This window comes from Vigna unguiculata, chromosome 3 (genome assembly GCF_037176805.1).
Source record: "Vigna unguiculata cultivar grain cowpea cultivar isolate G323 ecotype 2 chromosome 3, ASM3717680v1, whole genome shotgun sequence".
Lineage (NCBI taxonomy): Eukaryota > Viridiplantae > Streptophyta > Magnoliopsida > Fabales > Fabaceae > Vigna > Vigna unguiculata.
Window position 1 is genome coordinate 61,344,058 of NC_140794.1, and position 18,116 is coordinate 61,362,173.

The window sequence follows — 18,116 nt, forward strand, 5'->3', positions numbered from 1 at the left end:
ACCTCGACCCTACGAAATGACCAACTATCATTCCGAGAAAGTTTATCTTAAGAATAAGGATACTTATGATTTTGGTCCAAAAAGATGTTGTTCCCATATGATTTACGAGATTTAGTGCGGCGTGATTACTCTACAGTTTTTATGCCTTTGGTTTAAATATATTTTTTTCTATTGATTTTCAATAAAAAATAATATTAATTTATCTTGGAAACATTGATACAATTTAATTTTTTTAATTTAAAAATAAAAAATGTATTCATTTTAATCAAATTTTGTTAATTTTATTTAATATCTGAAACATATATATTTTATGATAATTTTAGTTAAGATTAAAGTACAAAAATATCAAATATAAATAATTCAAAAGGTATGTTTAAAACATAAAAAAAATATAAACTTAACAAAATCAAATTAAAAGAATTAAATTCACAACATTTCTAAAGTTGAAAGACTAAATTTAGTTGAAAAGAATTAATTCTAATTTTTCTAAAAATTAAAGAGTAAAATTACATTTTAAAAGTATTTAAATATCATTTTATGGGTCTACGCTTTAGTTGTTTATTCTTAATTTATTATATTTTTTATTTTTCTTGAAACATCTTTAACAATAATTTGGAAAAACAGAGAAAAGTTGCGGTGTAGGAGTGGGACAAAGGGCCTCGTTTGATGGGGAGACAATCGTGTAAGGAAGTCGTACGAGCGACGTTTTAGCACGATGCATTGTATTCCTCCCGACCACCACTGGAACAAACCATAAAGATGTAGACCTCCAACATCAAAAGGAAAAACAACCAAAAAGACCTTCCAAACTTTCTCAAAGACATCAACAACTCATTTAACTTAAGTAATCATCGACTCAATTAACAAAGTTTCAAACTCACATTATAGACAACAGAAAGAAAACATAATTGGAAGAAATATCCAACTAAAAATGACACCTTAGACGTTTCGACAAATATTAATTACTGATTAAATTTTTCGACAAAGATTACTTATCGATAAAACTATCGGGAGATCATCCAATAACTTTTGTGCAGTAATTCTGAATGAATTCTACTTAGCCTATAAATATAGAATTCAATGATCCAGGTCAATTGCACTAACTCCGAAGAATAAATACAGCCCCGGCTTTGATCATGGATGGGTGTTCTTGCTCGTCCATCAGATATAGTTATATCTTTCTCTCGAATATTAATATACACACGCAAATCTAATATAAATAATCACTTTTTAATGTGAATTGTTTTTCTTGCATTTGACACGTGGTAAAAGAGAGAGAAAAATAATACTATGATTCCTATTTTTTTTTACTCTAATTATTTATTTTCTAACATGACTTAATGTGGACCATTTTTCTTTCAAAGTAAAAAACAGTGATACATTAATAACAGTCCACACTAAACTAAGTCAAGAAACAAAAGATGGAAATTAAAAAATAATGAGTTATGGTATCATTTTTCACGAGAGAAATGTATTCAACTCTTGGACCGCGATAAATAAATTGGGCAATTGATAAATGAACCAAAGGCAGGAATATAGCTAAAGAAATGCATTTAATATGCTAACATATTTGAAACGAATCAGGAAATACACAATGAGGTTGATATATTCAGGTATCATAAAAGGATTTATGGAAGTGAATTCATTTACAATACTTCATCTTGTAGAGCGTAAAAAGAACCATCATCTAGAGGCAACGACGGTGGGGTTCCAGGGGGTATACAAGCAGCACCGTTCTCACCAGCACATATACATAGAGCCTCCGCATCCCTCAGACTTGCATCAAGGTCGATGTGACCACTTAGCTCATTAATAAACTTCAACAGGGTGTCAAAGTCCATTTCCTCTCGAATTATTTTACCACGATACCGATTCAAGATTGCCACACACAAATACAGGTGCAGATGCTCAGACGGATAATGTGTCCATAAAACTTCCCACAACCGCATTGTTTTCTCGTACTCAAACTCCCTGAGATATCAATCAATATTCTTTAGTTGTCAAAGCATGTATATAAAATGCTTAAGGTAACTCTACACAAGGCTATACCAGCCAGCAAATTAGCAAACTGATAACAGTACCAAAACTTACATCAAGTTAATTTGTATATATTTTCCACGAGTAAAATCACCTACCATGTGATCTTTGAACTAAACTTATATAGGAACCCCAACATTCTCTGTAACTGTTGAGGAAACAACTATCAAGATAAAAAGAGACCAGACTTGGTGAACCTAAGAAATGTTGTTCATCATTGATAACACAATGAAACTATTGGTCACTCTAATCAGACAGGGTGGTGCTTCTTCTCTCTGTCTGGAATGCTCTCAAGAATATGGTATCCTTCTGACACATCTTAGAACTAAAACACGATAATTTCAAAGTGTAAGAGAGCATTGGACACAAAAAGAAAGCGGCACAAACTGAGATTAACTACTAGCTGCAACCGAAAGAGTAAATTTCAGAGGTATGTTTGATCTTTTGGATCTATCCAGAAAACTATTAGTTATAGTCAAACTGCCTTCGGTAGTGCTGATATATCCAATCTATTTTTAGAAGGTAAGTAGAAAATAACTAAACTTAAAACACAAACTCCGGACCATTAACATCATATGTAATACAATATGCACCAAAAGTTACTGAATGGTGACAAGCATAACAATTTAAGTAATCTAACCTTTTAAATTGAATCAAAATCCAGCGGAAGCAAAAGAAATAATTCAAGCAGTCACGTTGCTTAAAATAGTTATGCAATGGACTATCAAGCAGCTCCACCAACTGCAACAACGAATAAATGTATCAGTTCTGAATGCTAAAGCAACAGTAATAAATCTCAGTACCAAATTTCATATAAAGAGTGTAGAGACCAAGTTACTAAAAGATGCAGCAAATAAGGCGGGATGTGACTGCTAGATACACCATACCATCAAACACGGGCAGTAGAAAGCTCAAGTCAAAATACGATTGAATAAAATTCCTATTCTGCTATCTAGTTTCATGAAACGATATGAAGCAAATAAGTATTTTGGGTTTACAATTGCCAACACAATTACCAATAAAAACCTTGAAGAACCACCCCAACAAAAGCTAGTCATTTTAGACGAAAAGCCCCAGGAAATATAAACCCCACACAAAATCTCATTTCCAGTGTTGCATACCCCTTGCAATTAGATTCCTAATTTCCCAACATGCTTCGTGGCCCATGGGCCTGACACACCCACGCAGGCTAACTCTGCACTAACGACACTCATTTGCAATTGAGAGAAATGACAGTAAGCTTCGATATCCATTGATAAGAACTTTGGGGAAACCATAACAAAAAAACTTAATACTTGTAGTTAAGGCTTTATAAACCCTACACTAGAATATCAAATTTCAAATGTTGGACTCAAGTCCAGACCTTATAGTTGGATCGTAATATCACATGCCTAGAAACCTCAGTCCACTATAAGAACATTCTGTCAAAGGAATACAACAGAATTTGACCTTCACAATAAAGAAAATATTCACCTACAGTGTATTTAATGGAAAGACTTGAAAAGAAAGCACATATGGATACAAGTCATTTGGAGTCAAACAAATAATTAATGATGATATTAGAATATGTGATAGATTCCACAGATAAGTGATGTTATACAACCTAAGACCAGAGAGGAACAAGGTAAAGGTCTTGTCATGGACAAAATGAAGTACAACGTTTGATTATTGAGGATAGTCAAGGGCATGCAACTGATCTCAAAATACAAGAGGAACAATGTAGTAAAAAACAAAACGGTATACACTATTTCAACTAGGTGACGATTTTTGCATTAGTGACACCATTCTCTAATATGGTGAGTAAACACATGAAGTTTGATTAAGAACGCCCTGTAATTTGAGAGAAGACTGAAATTGGGAAAACATGTGTGCATTAATGTGCAAAATTTTGGTGGGTGGCCCGAATTGAGAAATAGTTCCATACAAAAATTTTGTAAATTAGAAAAAAAATATCAGAACGAGTTTTCATTGAAAAACCAAAGATCAATCTAAAAAGTCATGACTAAACGTGATAGGATAGTAATATTCTACGGTTGAATATACTTGACTAGGCCCCCAAATATTGAAGTGAACTAAAACAAAAAGGTGATGCAACACATTTATTGACTTGAGGACTATGTGAATGAACATTGTTTCCTAACTGGCATAACTCACAGTCTAACTAAGTGAACAGAGACTGGGAACTAAATAAGCAGCTTCTCTAAATTGGAATAACCAAGGCATTGATGAGCAAGATCTGCAAGGTACAACAGACAGAAGCAAACGATGCTGAAAGATGATACAATCCCATATACTTGTGTTTTGCCCAAGTCATCCATTTGACAAACCAATCTCTAAAAAGAACAAAATTATTCACAAGGGAGCAAGTTTGCAAATTGAAATGGCAACCAAGAACAAAGAAGACAATTTAAGTAAGATTATGAAAAGGGTAAGTTCATCAATGCAACAAGTTTTAATGAATCAATGCAAGAGTAACATAAGGCAAAGAAATTGATATCGATAATTGCAAGAAAAGAGACTGGCTACCGATCCTGTGATTGAAGGGACTAAAGTGATGGAATGCACCAAGTCAAGTATTCAAGATCCATGAGAGGACACACCGATAGAGTTGATGAACATTATTGGTGTTAGAATAATTACATCTATGTATTATCATTAAGTCTAGGTATAGGGGTAGAGTGTTGGGAACATCTTGTACCTATAGTTGTACCTAGTTCTGCACCTAGCGTCTAATGCAGTTCCTTAATCTTCCAAGGATTCTTGTATCAGTTTTTCATTATAACTAGAAGATTAAGAGAGGGGTCCTTTAAGCTGTTTGAATCTTAAAGTTGGTATCAAAGTTGGTTGATCCCACTCTGGTTTCTGTGTCTCCTTGTTTGTTGGCACTAGTCACCCCGTTCGCTGCTGTCCTCCAATATCTGCAACTGTCCACTGCAGTTCGACATTGTCCAATGTTGTCAGTCACTATTCACTGCCGATTTGTCACCATCCACCATTGGCCACCATCACAGTTTCTTCCGGTAACCACCAGATTTGGATCGCCACTCTGACCGACCAAATTTCGCCGGTCCCGAAGCCTAAAGCAATCTCATGCCCTGCCACGCACCATGTCTGTCTTCATTGATGCTCTGCGCGTGAAGCTTACATGCCACCTTCCTCTCATGGAGGAACTGCATCGCCTCGGTTGTGTTCACCGGCCCTTGACTTGGAACCATAATTTGACAGCCATCCCAAATGATGTAGTTGGCTGAACCAATGAGATTTTCACAAGGGATTATGGTGGTGAAAATCACAGCAGAGTTATCACTAGCAGCAAGAGATGCATTGTCAACAGAAGAAGCAATGAAAACGATGTCAAACTGCGGGTGTCAAGTAGTGTAAGGAGCTACTGCTGGTTCCGTGGTCATTGACCAGGAAGCAACGGTGGTTGGAGGGATGTGCTGGGGCAATGCAACTGTGACTATGATTGGAAGCCACAACGTTTGCAGTACTGTTTACCACAAAGAATATTAACTACGGAAAAAATAAAAAGGCAATACAGGGGATCCAACCCTAATCTAATACCATGTAGAATTATAGGAATTGTGCGAATTATGAGCATAAACACACTGATCTATTTCTAATCATGTACAATATAATAAAGGTAACAAAAAAAGAAAATCCTTAAATATTTGTTAAATATATTTTGTATCCCTATTTAGATTCAACCTAATCATATCTTCAACAATAATAATTGCAAAATGATGATAATTGAATAATAAAATGTGTAATTAAATCTCGAGATATCAATAAATAAAAAAATAACTCAAAATTATGTATTTACAAACATACTGTATTAAAATAATCAGGTGTTGCCTATTACATTACAACGTAGGTCTGTCCCTGGTTACTAATCTCTATGTATTTACAGATATAGAAGTTTGGGCAAGACTTTATGCATAAAGTCTAAATGTTCATGTACAAACGTTATTCAGATCTGAAAAAGCTTACCTCTGGTATCTAGGTTGGGGCCAAACTATGTAAACAATTACAACAGATCAAAACATAAGCAGAGTTGTTGTTTGATCCATGTAGCTGGTCTCATCTAGTAGGAAAAGGCTTTTGTTGTTATATTTCATTATTTTCATAAAAGTTAGGAATCACCATACGCTAGCTATATAGCACGTCGGAACCAGAACCAGAACCACCTTTTAACTACCAAAAAAAAATATGAAAATCATAACAATACCCGTAATTTCTAATCTCTCGAGTCTACATTGAAATTATTTAAGATTACCACTGGAGGTGCTGATGCCTCGCATGATGAATTCATAATATAATTTGATTTATACACAACAGCCACCCTTTACCCCACTAAGTTGGGCAAGAGTGTAAAAAAAACATAGTAGTGTAAAGTTAACCAATACAAACACAACAGTCTAATAAATAACGACTAATGATGCAATGCTTGAATGATTTGTAAAGGGGAGAGAACAACCTTAGATAATGCAAAAAGTTGAGAGTGCATGCCGTTTTGATCCCGATTAAAATTGGGTCCAAGACGTTCCATTAGAGCAACAAAACACCAAAATGCCTCTGATTCATCATCCATTACAAACAATATTGGAGATAGAAGATCACTCATTCCCTGTAAAAACAGCATGTAAATCAGATTCCCTACCCATATGACATAATAATCCAATTTTTGAATTGGAGGAAGGAAGAAGACAGCATTTGGAAACAAAGATGCATGATGATTTGTGGTTTCAAAATATAATTGATTTAAGAAGATAGTAGCTATTAAGATGCACCTCCTTGCTGTAGTGAATACATACCATATTCTTTGTTAATCAAACAAGGGGAAGAAGGGGTAAGACAGAATATGAAAACAATAAAGAGGCCTAATGATTCAAGGTTTCAAAATATAATTGGTTCAAGAATATAATAGCCACAAAGATACTCCTCCTTGTTGTTGTATTGAATACATAACATATTATTTGTTTAATTTAACAAGAGGAGGAAAGGGGTAAGACAGCATATGAAAACTATAAGATGCATAACGATTCATGGTTTTCAAAATAGACATGGTTCAAGAAGATAATAGCCATTAAGATACCCGTCCCTGCTGTAGTGACTACATACATATTCTGTTTAAGGAAAAATGAGGACTCAACTTCCGAAAGAAAAAGATCAAAATTTTGGTAATCCAAATATATAATATTCAGAGCAATTAAAATGCACGGCATAGTTACCTGGCAATAACCAAGATCAAAGTTGTAAAATGAATAGGTCAACAGTATATCTCGTAGAATATTTACATTTGGATTATCATCCCCTTCATAGAAAGGGATCGATCTATCAGTTCTCACCTTCAAAAGTACAAGATAATTAAAACTGCATTAGCATCATTTATCTGTTCATTTATAGTCATTCAAATTTAAATCTGTTCCACTAGCTTACCACATCTTTCTCAATAAGCCCTTTCCTTTCCCTGAATTTTGTGAATCTTTTAGCCTGTGCTGAGGATATACTCTACAGAGAAAAAAAATTATAAAAATATATTTTGAACTTAGCTGACAGCATATAGAATTAAGCAGAAAAACAATATTACAAGAGATGACAAATACATTATTAGAATTCATAATTAGAGGAAAAACAATGTCACAACAAGGTCATCATATTTGAGTAACTGGTAGGGTTAGGGTATGTATGTAATCAATTATAAGCTCCATTTTTCATTATGGTTCCATGCAAAAAGTTCAACATGGGTAGCAGTAACCAAGGAACATTGGATCAAACATGGTTCCAGGGCAAAAAAATCTTTCACCTTATGCAAGCGCATGTACAACTGGTTTTGCTATGTACGATCGAAACCTAATTCATTTACAACCATATTTGATTTTATATCATACGTTGCATCAATATACTAAAGCTCATGGATGTTTAATTTACATATTTGGCAAACAAACTATAAAGTAAAGGTATTACAGACTATCTTGTGACATTGGGATCAAAAGTATTAAAAAGGAAACAGACCTCCGTACAATTAATTCCATCCACCTTATCATAAATGAACAATTTTCAAGTGATTAATATCAAAGCAGAAAGAGAAATACATCAACTAAAAAGAATGTACTAAAGCTCATGGATCATTGTTCCAGGGCAAAAAAAAATTTTTTGCCCTGAAATATTGGATCAAACATGGTTCCAGGGCAAAAAAATCTTTCACCTTATGCAAGCGCATGTACAACTGGTTTTGCTATGTCCGATCGAAACCTAATTCATTTACAACCATATTTGATTTTATATCATACGTTGCATCAATATACTAAAGCTCATGGATGTTTAATTTACATATTTGGCAAACAAACTATAAAGTAAAGGTATTGCAGACTATCTTGTGACATTGGGATCCAAAGTATTAAAAAGGAAACAGACCTCCGTACAATTAATTCCATCCACCTTATCATAAATGAACAATTTTCAAGTGATTAATATCAAAGCAGAAAGAGAAATACATCAACGAAAAAGAATGTAGGAGCTAATGAAAACCTGCCACTGGTTCTTTATGTTCTCATATTCCGACTTTTTAACAGACTTCTGGAATTCTCTCTCAGCATATGTTGATTCATATGGATAATATCCCAAAAGCAAACCCCAAACCTATAATTTATAAATAAGCTTTAGCCTATGAAGAACATGTATTAATCTCTAATCAAAATGCTTAGCCTAAAAATCATTACATACGTTATAAACCAACCTCATTTCGTAAGTCATGATCAAGTCCGCCGTAAAATACTCTTTTTCTCAAAGCTTCTGAATCTGTGACTCGCCCTTCAGAATCCAAGAAGATAATCCACTGCAGATGTTTGATCCCAATAATAATTAGCAAACAACTGAATACTTGGAGGATAAATCTTTTACACAATAACACAAACGTTTTCCCTCAACACTTGCAATCAGAATGGCAATAAGAAACGTGTATCACTTCAATAATTGCAGTATGAAAGTATTTCATTTAAGATTGCATGAAGGGGATCATCAAAACTAACATATAAGCTGTAACCCCATCTCCAGAATGCTCCTTTAGTGGCACAGTATGGTAAAAAAAATAATTGAAGGATATGTTTGAGATGGAGGTTTGGAAGGGAGAGAGAAGAAACAAAAATATTTCATTTCAAGTAAGAAATCAATGAAAGGGACAACTATCAAATCAAAAACGAAAATTTTACCCTCCAACACTTTTCCCTTCCAAATCATCCACCCAAATAGAGTCTTATCCATGATACCATCAACTTAATGGATTTTTCAGACAGAAAAAATTCTGATAGTAAAAATTTTGGCTTCCTCAGGTCGAAAAAACTAATACAAGAATGCAAACCACCCATGCACATGAATTAAAATGTGTCGAAGTTGCTTTCATTCCATTCCAAACTCTCCATTTCCAAGGATTAGAATCTCCCTCGTGATGCAGTTGATTTATTTTCCCTTCCAACACAGTAAAAATTAAGTTAACAAGATAAGCTACAAATAAACTCCTTGATGTTTCAGCCATTTTCAGTTTTCATGTAAAACGAATTTGTAACACAAATTCCTTGAAGTTCACGTGAGAATGAAAAATGTTAAATATATTAGTTATTATATCCCGTAAATCGGGTGGGAAGCAACAGCTTTCAAAAACAGAACGTAGGGTACCTTGTGAAGAAAATAAAAAAATATTAAAATTTGTTATATCAATATTTATTTTACTAACATGAATTAAGGATAAAATAAACATCAAAGAACATCATATCCAGCATCTGTGTGGGAGGGAGTAAAATCAAGAAAGCTAACTGAATGTTGCAAACAATTAAACTAAAACCATCACACTGACCATCTAACTTTTGGTCCAGTTTATTGCCATGAAAAAAAAAATCCTTCTAGATTGCTAAGAACAACTGGATCAGAACATGAAGACAGATTCTTTATTGCCTGCACGTAAACTGAATTACCAGTTTTTACAAGACATGCGCCCAACGACAATGATCAACTATCATACCCCTACCCCTTCTTAACTCCACTCCCTTTTTATCATACCCATCCAATTAATAACCAACCACTTATAGGTAGCTTCTATCTGTTAGAATTATTCAGAGTTTTATCCTGTGTCCCTCCTATTTTCCCTACTTTAGACACTCTTGATACGAGGCCTCAGTAACCAATCAATCCCCCCTAAAAAACCCAACTTGTCCTCAACGTGCAATTCAATATCTAATGCTCACTCCCAACTAGTCCCACCATCTGTAGAACCTTCTGCATAATTAACACCTCCACGGTGGGTGCCATTCTCTCATAGTCTTCTCTACTGCTTATCTTGCAGACGTGGGTATGTCCAAACTTCTCATTAACCGTGAAACACTCCCCTTTTCTGACCTTTTCTCGTATTTCTGCTTCTAACAGTCTCTTGAAAGGCAGTACTCCTTAATACAAATCACTTTCAGATGCTAAAATTCCAGTCCCCATTGGATCTATTATTTGTAATGATCTGATAAGAACTAGCTCACTTCCTCCAAGATGGCCTCCTGTGCTCGCCACTGCAAAGTTCTATTTTTGAGCTTTGCTCATCCTCTCTGACAGTTTCTTGATTCATAAGGCTTCAACTCTGCTGCACGCATCTTATTCTTCACGTTATTCAAGAACATGTCCATCAGGTTCTACTCTTAAAAAACCTCCATTACCCCTAAATATCATTCAAATTGAGTGATAACCAGCTCACAGATCTGGCCTGTTCAGAGCTAACAGCAATTTAAAATGACTTCTCATCATAGTGGGATGGAATCTTTGAATGAAAACATTCTTGATCGGTTGCCAAGATGGGTTTGGCTTACAAGATTCCCTCCATTGGTACCATCATCCTAAGGCTTCTACCCCTAAAGCCACCATAAAAGCGTGCATCTTTTCCCCTTCTACCACTCCTCTCAATCTGAAATTCAGCTCGCTAACCCAACAACATGCGTCTTTCCCAACAAACAGGTATCTCCAACTTCCTCCATCTATCACATGACAGATTCCATGATGGTGGTCAGCATATGCTTTCTTGGGTCACTTCTTAGAGCTTGGGCAGAAGACCACCAAGAATTGACATGATTCCTCCGATTAGAGTTTTCAAGAATCACATAATGCATGACTTGACGATCTTTCAAGCAATACCTATAGCAAGTATTGCACAATTCATTTGTGGGATTCATTCAAACACTTCAAGTGAAACTTGTATAGCCAAGCTGAAGATATTGTAGTGATTTGCACAGTACTCATAAACCATGCATCCAACAATAACCAACTAACTGTTGTTAGCTAATAGTTATTTTGTTACAATTATTCAGGGGCTTATCCTCTGTTTCTCCGTAAAAGCCTTAGCTACCAATGAATTGCATCATTTGCAAAAGAAACAATAAGCAAAATTGCACGTTTACAATGGCCATCATGCAAAAGAGTATATGCAAGAGATGTCCTTATACATAATATGATGATATTAGCAGCCTGTATAAGAAATAATACCTATTATATCAAATATACATTTCATACCTCTGAAGAACCTAGAGGTGGTTGCCGTGGTTTTCCCCATACTAATGATAAATTTTCAAACTGCCAGAAGACAGACAAAAGACCATATAATTAATATTATACAGTGTAACAGGGAACAAGGGGAAATTACACTATAATTTTATACAAATTTAAGCAGAGTATCCAAAATCAAATAATTTTTTTACAAATATCAGCAATATTCTATATCAATAAAAAATAGACACTAAATATAATATTACCTCCATAAAATTCAGATTATTCATAAAAGTTATGGACAAGCAATTTTTTACAAATATAAGAAGTATGCCAAATCAATTTCATAACAGTAGACACTATGATATTACCTCCATAATTTCAGATTATTTAACACAGATTTACAGAAGCCAACTTAACACATGGACAAGGAAATTGACTTAACTGGTCATTTTTAATAAGTCAGTGTGACATTTAACAAACCCTAGCACCTTAAATATGAATGCAAAATAGTAAAAAAAAATTATTGTTTTATCCTTTTCTAATATTTGTGTCTTTCTTCAATGAAACACTTATTGAAGCCTGTTGCCTCAGCAAATTAAAACCCTTGTGTTTAATGAAATATCTTGAAAGTAGCCAATGAAACTATTAAAGTAACCCAGATCAGAAGCTTCGCAACGGCCTCCATCTCACATCAGATTTCATTACTCAATGCCACACTGTTCATTGGAAGTTAATTATGTTCAGGGTAGAAGATACCAACAAAGAAAGCACACCAAACATTTCTAATTAAAATAATTTTGGTGCCTAAAAAAAAACAAGTTTTCATGCAGATTGTAAACTAAAATGTACAGTTGCGATGCAAGAAAAATAGGTTACCTCCTGAGAATCCAAGGCAACCTCCTGAGAATCCAAGGCAACACAACTTTCATCAGAAGTCTTTTCCTCAGCGTGGGAAGACTTCCTAGGATGATCAAGATTATTCCGGATATGGGTCCTCCTCTCGCTGAATCCATTGCTATGGTTTTCCCCAAAAAGTTGTGATGTTGTCTCTCGGGCAAATTTTGTGACTAGCGAAAACTTCTCTAAAACATGAATAGAGAGGTCTCGAGCAGGATCTACTTTATGACTAGGTCTCCCAGGGAACTGAGTAGCACTAAAACTTCCATTATTGACATCATTATCAGCCCTTCCTTGGTTCTCATTCAGAACGGATTCATCAACAGACAGATTTGAAGGTCCACATGCAATGGGAACAGCTCTGGGCAGCTCCAAGGAAGACAAAGTCCTCTGGAAGTCATTGCAAATGTTTAGAAAAAATATAGCAACCCAATTTAAGTGGCTTGATATTTAATTATTATAAAAAAGGGCCTTCACAGACCTAAGGGAATTATAGACATAAGCACTTTCATTCATCTCATTTTTCAAGCAAGAACAACTATTTATTAACATTTGAACTGTGAGAATGAGAACAAAAGAGGAACAAGTTGCTTATGATCTTCTATCACTGATGTAAATTTTCCTTCTTTGCAAAATATTGCTCTCAATCCACAAAAGACAGTATGAATCTATGATCCAGCTGTAAAACCAAACAAAGTCAATTGAATTAAACCACTCATACCTGAAGTGTATTCTGAAAATCATTTACAAGGAATACATTGGCATCCTCTTCAGATCTACATTAGGCATAAGAATAAGATTATATGAAGAAATTTGCATGAAAACCTTGAATAAGAAATCATAGAAACGTGCTGCAAATATAATATCATTTTGTCTTGCAAATATAATATAAGAATAACGGCAGCATTAAAGAGTGATCTTGATGTGCACAAAGGAGGAAAAGGCTAGTGTAAATTTGTAAATTACAATTTACAAGTGTAGAAAATGCGCTTGATGATGATTCTCCATCATCTAAAAAATCATTGCACTTATTAGGATGTCATGAATGTGGCACATACCTCATCATTTGTTCATGACTAAAAATGGTTAACTCTTGCACATAATACATAATGATATCATATAAAAATAATTTTTCTGACAATTAAACACTGCCAAATTGCATGTTCACACATTGAAATAACAACATCATATAAATCCATAGAAACAAATGCAGGATCAACAACTAGCTACATAAGATTGGTTATGGCACTATTAATAATTACAAATGAAAAAAGAAAATTAAAAAAGAATAAATCAGTAGAGGCATGGCATATGAGGCTAACCTCACAAGAAGAACATGCTGCTTTATTGTAGCAAGAAATTCTTTGACTCCTCCACTATAAAAATAGAGTGGAGGATAAGCAAGTCCTGCAAAATTTTATCCAGACAAGATTGAATAGTAGAACACATCATATAATAAGGTATAGAGTGAGCCGGCAATTAAGTTCAACATGAGATAAATAAAAAGACAAGACAAAACAATTTAATCATACAAATGGAGCATACAGATCAATGGTAGAAATCACAGCTTGGTACTCAAATACTTGGAAAAGGTTCAAAGTTATTCAAATTTAGTTAATAGTAATTGGTGTTACAAGCATTGGTGCACCAACATTGGCAAAAACAACTCATGATAGTATAGAAAGCAACAATATACACCGACTGCTTAAAAAGCCAGCATAAAAAATGTACAGAGACTCGAAAAATCATCAAAAACAAAAACATGTACTTGTATTTTCTGACATATATTATTAAAAACAAACTCAATCTTAGAAAGTCGCATGAATCAGCTAACTATGAAAACAATAAAAATGATAGCAGGAGACGGAATGATTGCTATTTTAAACGCTATAATACAAATAAAATAATTTATACTACATATATAAATAAAAAAAAAATCATAATAAACAATAAGTCACAATAATCACCATCAAACTGCGAGCAATACAAACATTGTAATGAGCCAAAAAAGTAAAAGATGATGATGAAATTAATGAAAAAGTCATAAGAAAGAAGGATAATAAGTACCCCTATAATGTCTGAAGGAATCAAGGTCAAAACAGATGTAACTGTCATGAATACTTTACCTCCCCAACAACCACAAACAATATTTCAAGGGTAAAAATGGAATTTTGAACCCTATACCATAGTAGGAAAGCATGCACTGTTTTGCCTTGTTTTGCCTTCTATCGGCATTATTGAGAACCACTCCCACTGCTCCTCTATTTCAATCCCATATTCAGCCGTTATGAATAAAAAGGAAAGATATGACATTTTTTATATGTTATTCAACATTTTTAAATACACTAAACTTTATTTTTCAACTATCATATTACAAGATTGATGAGTCCCTAACCCCTACCAAGGATGGAGGAAAGTGTTTAAGGAAAATAAGCATGGTTGGAGGGAGGTTTCTTCACCTTTCTTCTATTAGTTTGCTTAGTTTTTGCCTTAAATAAATTATAGACTCATGTTTGTGTCATGACTTTTGTAGATTTACTAGTGGCACCTCCCCTTTTAAGGTTGTCACCTTTTAGAGGAATGAAGGGCTTAGGAGGAGGCTAGACCAAGGGAATGTACTCACTACACCCTTAGTTTTGCTAAGAAGACACCCTTAGGAGTGGAGAAGAGAGCATCATGAAAGTGGAGAAGAGAGCATCTTGGAGTGGGGACCACTATGCAAAATTGAAGGAGAGAGAATGCACTTTTTGAAGATTTTGCAAATGAGAATTTTCACCTTCCCTCATTATTAGGCTTCTAGAAAGATACTTTGTGATTTTGTTGGAGTATCCCTCATCTTTGTATTATTGCTAGGAAGTCCCTCTCTTAGCTTATAAGAGGATCTTCTTCCCACTTGTAAAGAGTTGTTGAATGAAGAAGTAAAGTTATTATAGCCATTTTTTGTTGTGAGTTCTCTTTGAGAATGAGCCCATCCCTTGATCTTATCTTCAACTTTGGTTCAAGTGGAGGCAACCACCACTCATCTTGGGTTGGTCCATCCCCAAACTGTCATCCCACCTTTCCTATCATCTTCCATTCCCTTTCTTTTCCATCTTTTGTTTCTTCATTTCAAATTCCTTTATGTTCTTACGTTCATTGCTTCCAATCCTTTATGATTATGTCTTGTCATTTTGTTCATTTTATTTACTTATCTTGAATCAATATTCTCTTATTTCTCATTGAGTCTCTTAAAGTGAACATTCACATCTAGATAACCTTGTCATCTTAATGTCTAGTGGATCTTCTTGAGACTTTCTTATGCAACATAACACAAACATCTTGTCCTCTAAAAATAACAAGAATAACTCTTATCAAAGACTCTCGCAGCCCTACCTAAAATTTTCAAAAATTACTGACCCTACATCCATGCATCACAATAAATCACATTGAGATGCATTCATCTATGTTTGAAATAAAGCATTTACAGTTTATTAACCTTCCAAGTAGCTTTGCTGGTATTTAGCTGAGTTCCACATACCTATCTTAGGAAATTGTCATATTTTAAAGGTTCTCTTAAAAATAATAGTAGTTACATAGTATTTTTATAACCATTCTTATTATAAACTGATCAATCTGCTGAGTGAAAAATACTCTCAAGCACATTAAAAAAAAAAAATCTATCGTTTTCTCACATTCTATCACCAACTTTAAGGAACCTTCTATAAAATTTTCCAGTGCTATACAAGGCTAGACCAATTAGACAACACTTCAAATGTTTACAGATAGTTAGCTTTTTACTCAATCAGGCTGGAATGCTTAGACTAGGTTCCCTTCCGGTTTTTGTTAGGCATATAGAAGTCAGTTAATAACCAAGTTTGAGTTCTATGAAAGGGTATCCACTTATGCAGTGTCTGCAGATTAAAATCCAGATGAATTGTACACCAGCACATCAGTTATCTTACCAGAAAAGGGCAGAACACATGTAGAAATTTTAAGTCACCTACCCTACAAAAGAATTATTTATCATCCATCCAAGATATTGAACTTATGCCCAGAATAACTGGAATTAACACCCTGTAACCAATTTGATATTACATTATCAAACCATGTGTACCTCTTGATTCCATATAAGATATGGGTAAATACACCTAAAAGATAAACTACCTGGTTTATAGAAGGCCAGAAGAGTAATATAGAACAAAACAATCATTTAAAAAAAAAAAACATGTAAAACCCACCGTATTCATAAAGAGTAATTCACCTGATGATAGAACAACAATGATATATGGCCACGCAAGAGCAGGGGTGTGCCTCCGGATGGACCTGATTTCGGTGAAGGACACCGCCTTTATGGTATAGAGGTTTCTTTCTGAGCATGAAATGAAAAAAAAAAATTAAACATATAGATCACGTTGCAAAGGGAAGGAAAGTCATACAGAATGTAAACTACCATCATCAGACAGCCTGGCCTCTGAGCTATGCCCTTTGTAAGGTATCCAAGTCTAGAAGCGGCAAGAAGACATTTGCATCAATTAATAATTATTAGTACAAGACCAAAAAAGAAACTAAAATGATTAATGATCACCATAAACAAAGACGAGCTTTGCTTAATCAATTTCAGTCTTCCACTGATTCTTTCAGAGGCAAACTGAGTCGGATGAATTGCGACATTTTCCTTCATAAATACAATTTCGGCACCTTCCCGAGGGGAGTTCTTGGTACTGTCACTCCGCAGCATCATGCTAGCAGATCCCTAATCCCAATCAATCCGAAAAGAAAAATGGTGAGTCAGTCAACTTTAAGGATAAAAGGCAGTGCATGAATGGAGTATTCAATTGAATCGCGGAAAACCCTGATTGAAACGCAAATTGATCGAAAAAAAAAAAGGTCACCAGAAATCGTGAAGTTAGAAGGGCGACGGTCTTACTTGTTGCTGCGACGCGGCGTAATCTGCGTCGTCCGATAAATCGTGAACCTCTGATTCTAACATGGAGGATTTCGCAGAGAACTAAAAGCTACAAGAACGAAAGAGAGAGATATCTTGGTGGCGAAGGAAAACCCGTCCGAGGAAATGTAGAGAATGGAGAGAACGTGATGATTGTTACTCGTCTCGTTTGTCTTCGACGCGGGTACGGAATCGCGAAAATGGTTTAAGTATCCGAGATAAACGGCTGGGACGGATCAATTTATTTTCAATTTAATAGTATGTTTATCTTTTGGGCCCACGGGCCCGGTGTTCTTGAACCTTCATTTATTCTCCTTTTTGCTATTCACCACCGCCTTGTGATCTTATTAAGAAACTTCTCTCATAATTTTAATTAGATTAAATTTACACTGTCCCTGTTTTCATTGTTTTTATTCGTTTTTATTTTTGTGTTTAATTAAATTTTTATTTTTGTTAAATTATGGTCAATTTGGTCTCTTTTAATAATGGTATTTAAATAGTTAATATTTTTGAATAATACATGCTACGTGTCAATTCCTGAATTTTTTTTTAATTTTTTAAAATTTTAAAAAAATTATTCACATATCAAGTCATAATTATGTCACGTGTTATTTTTTTTGTTCAATTTAATACCTATATTCATTATTTTTGTTTAATTTAATCCAAATTTTGGTTAGAATGAATCAATTTTGCCCCTTTTAAATTAACAACAAATTTAATCTATAACAATATATAGACA

General features: G+C 34.4%; 1 protein-coding gene across 1 annotated transcript; it reads right to left on the reverse strand.

Annotated features, from left to right (window-relative positions):
* Nucleotides 1-1,536: 1,536 nt before the first annotated feature.
* Nucleotides 1,537-17,590, reverse strand: LOC114175738 (RabGAP/TBC domain-containing protein). The gene is made up of 15 exons (XM_028060524.2): nt 17,360-17,590; nt 17,018-17,185; nt 16,883-16,934; nt 16,694-16,801; nt 13,776-13,860; nt 13,175-13,229; nt 12,433-12,843; nt 11,581-11,640; nt 8,777-8,875; nt 8,569-8,679; nt 7,477-7,548; nt 7,269-7,385; nt 6,515-6,664; nt 2,678-2,778; nt 1,537-1,971 (listed from the first exon to the last, which is right to left on the reverse strand). Exons 1-15 carry the CDS (start codon nt 17,420-17,422, stop codon nt 1,647-1,649), a joined length of 1,977 nt encoding a protein of 658 aa, XP_027916325.1. The 5' UTR covers nt 17,423-17,590; the 3' UTR covers nt 1,537-1,646.
* Between the last annotated feature and the right edge of the window lie 526 nt (nt 17,591-18,116).

Coding starts and splice junctions, on each gene's coding strand:
- LOC114175738 (XM_028060524.2), bottom strand. CDS start 17,422: ATGTTAGAATCAGAGGTTCACGATTTATCGGACGACGCAGATTACGCC. Junction 8,680..8,776: donor ATCATGACTTACGAAATGAG/GTTGGTTTATAA, acceptor TATAAATTATAG/GTTTGGGGTTTGCTTTTGGG. Junction 1,972..2,677: donor ATTTTGATTCAATTTAAAAG/GTTAGATTACTT, acceptor TTGATATCTCAG/GGAGTTTGAGTACGAGAAAA.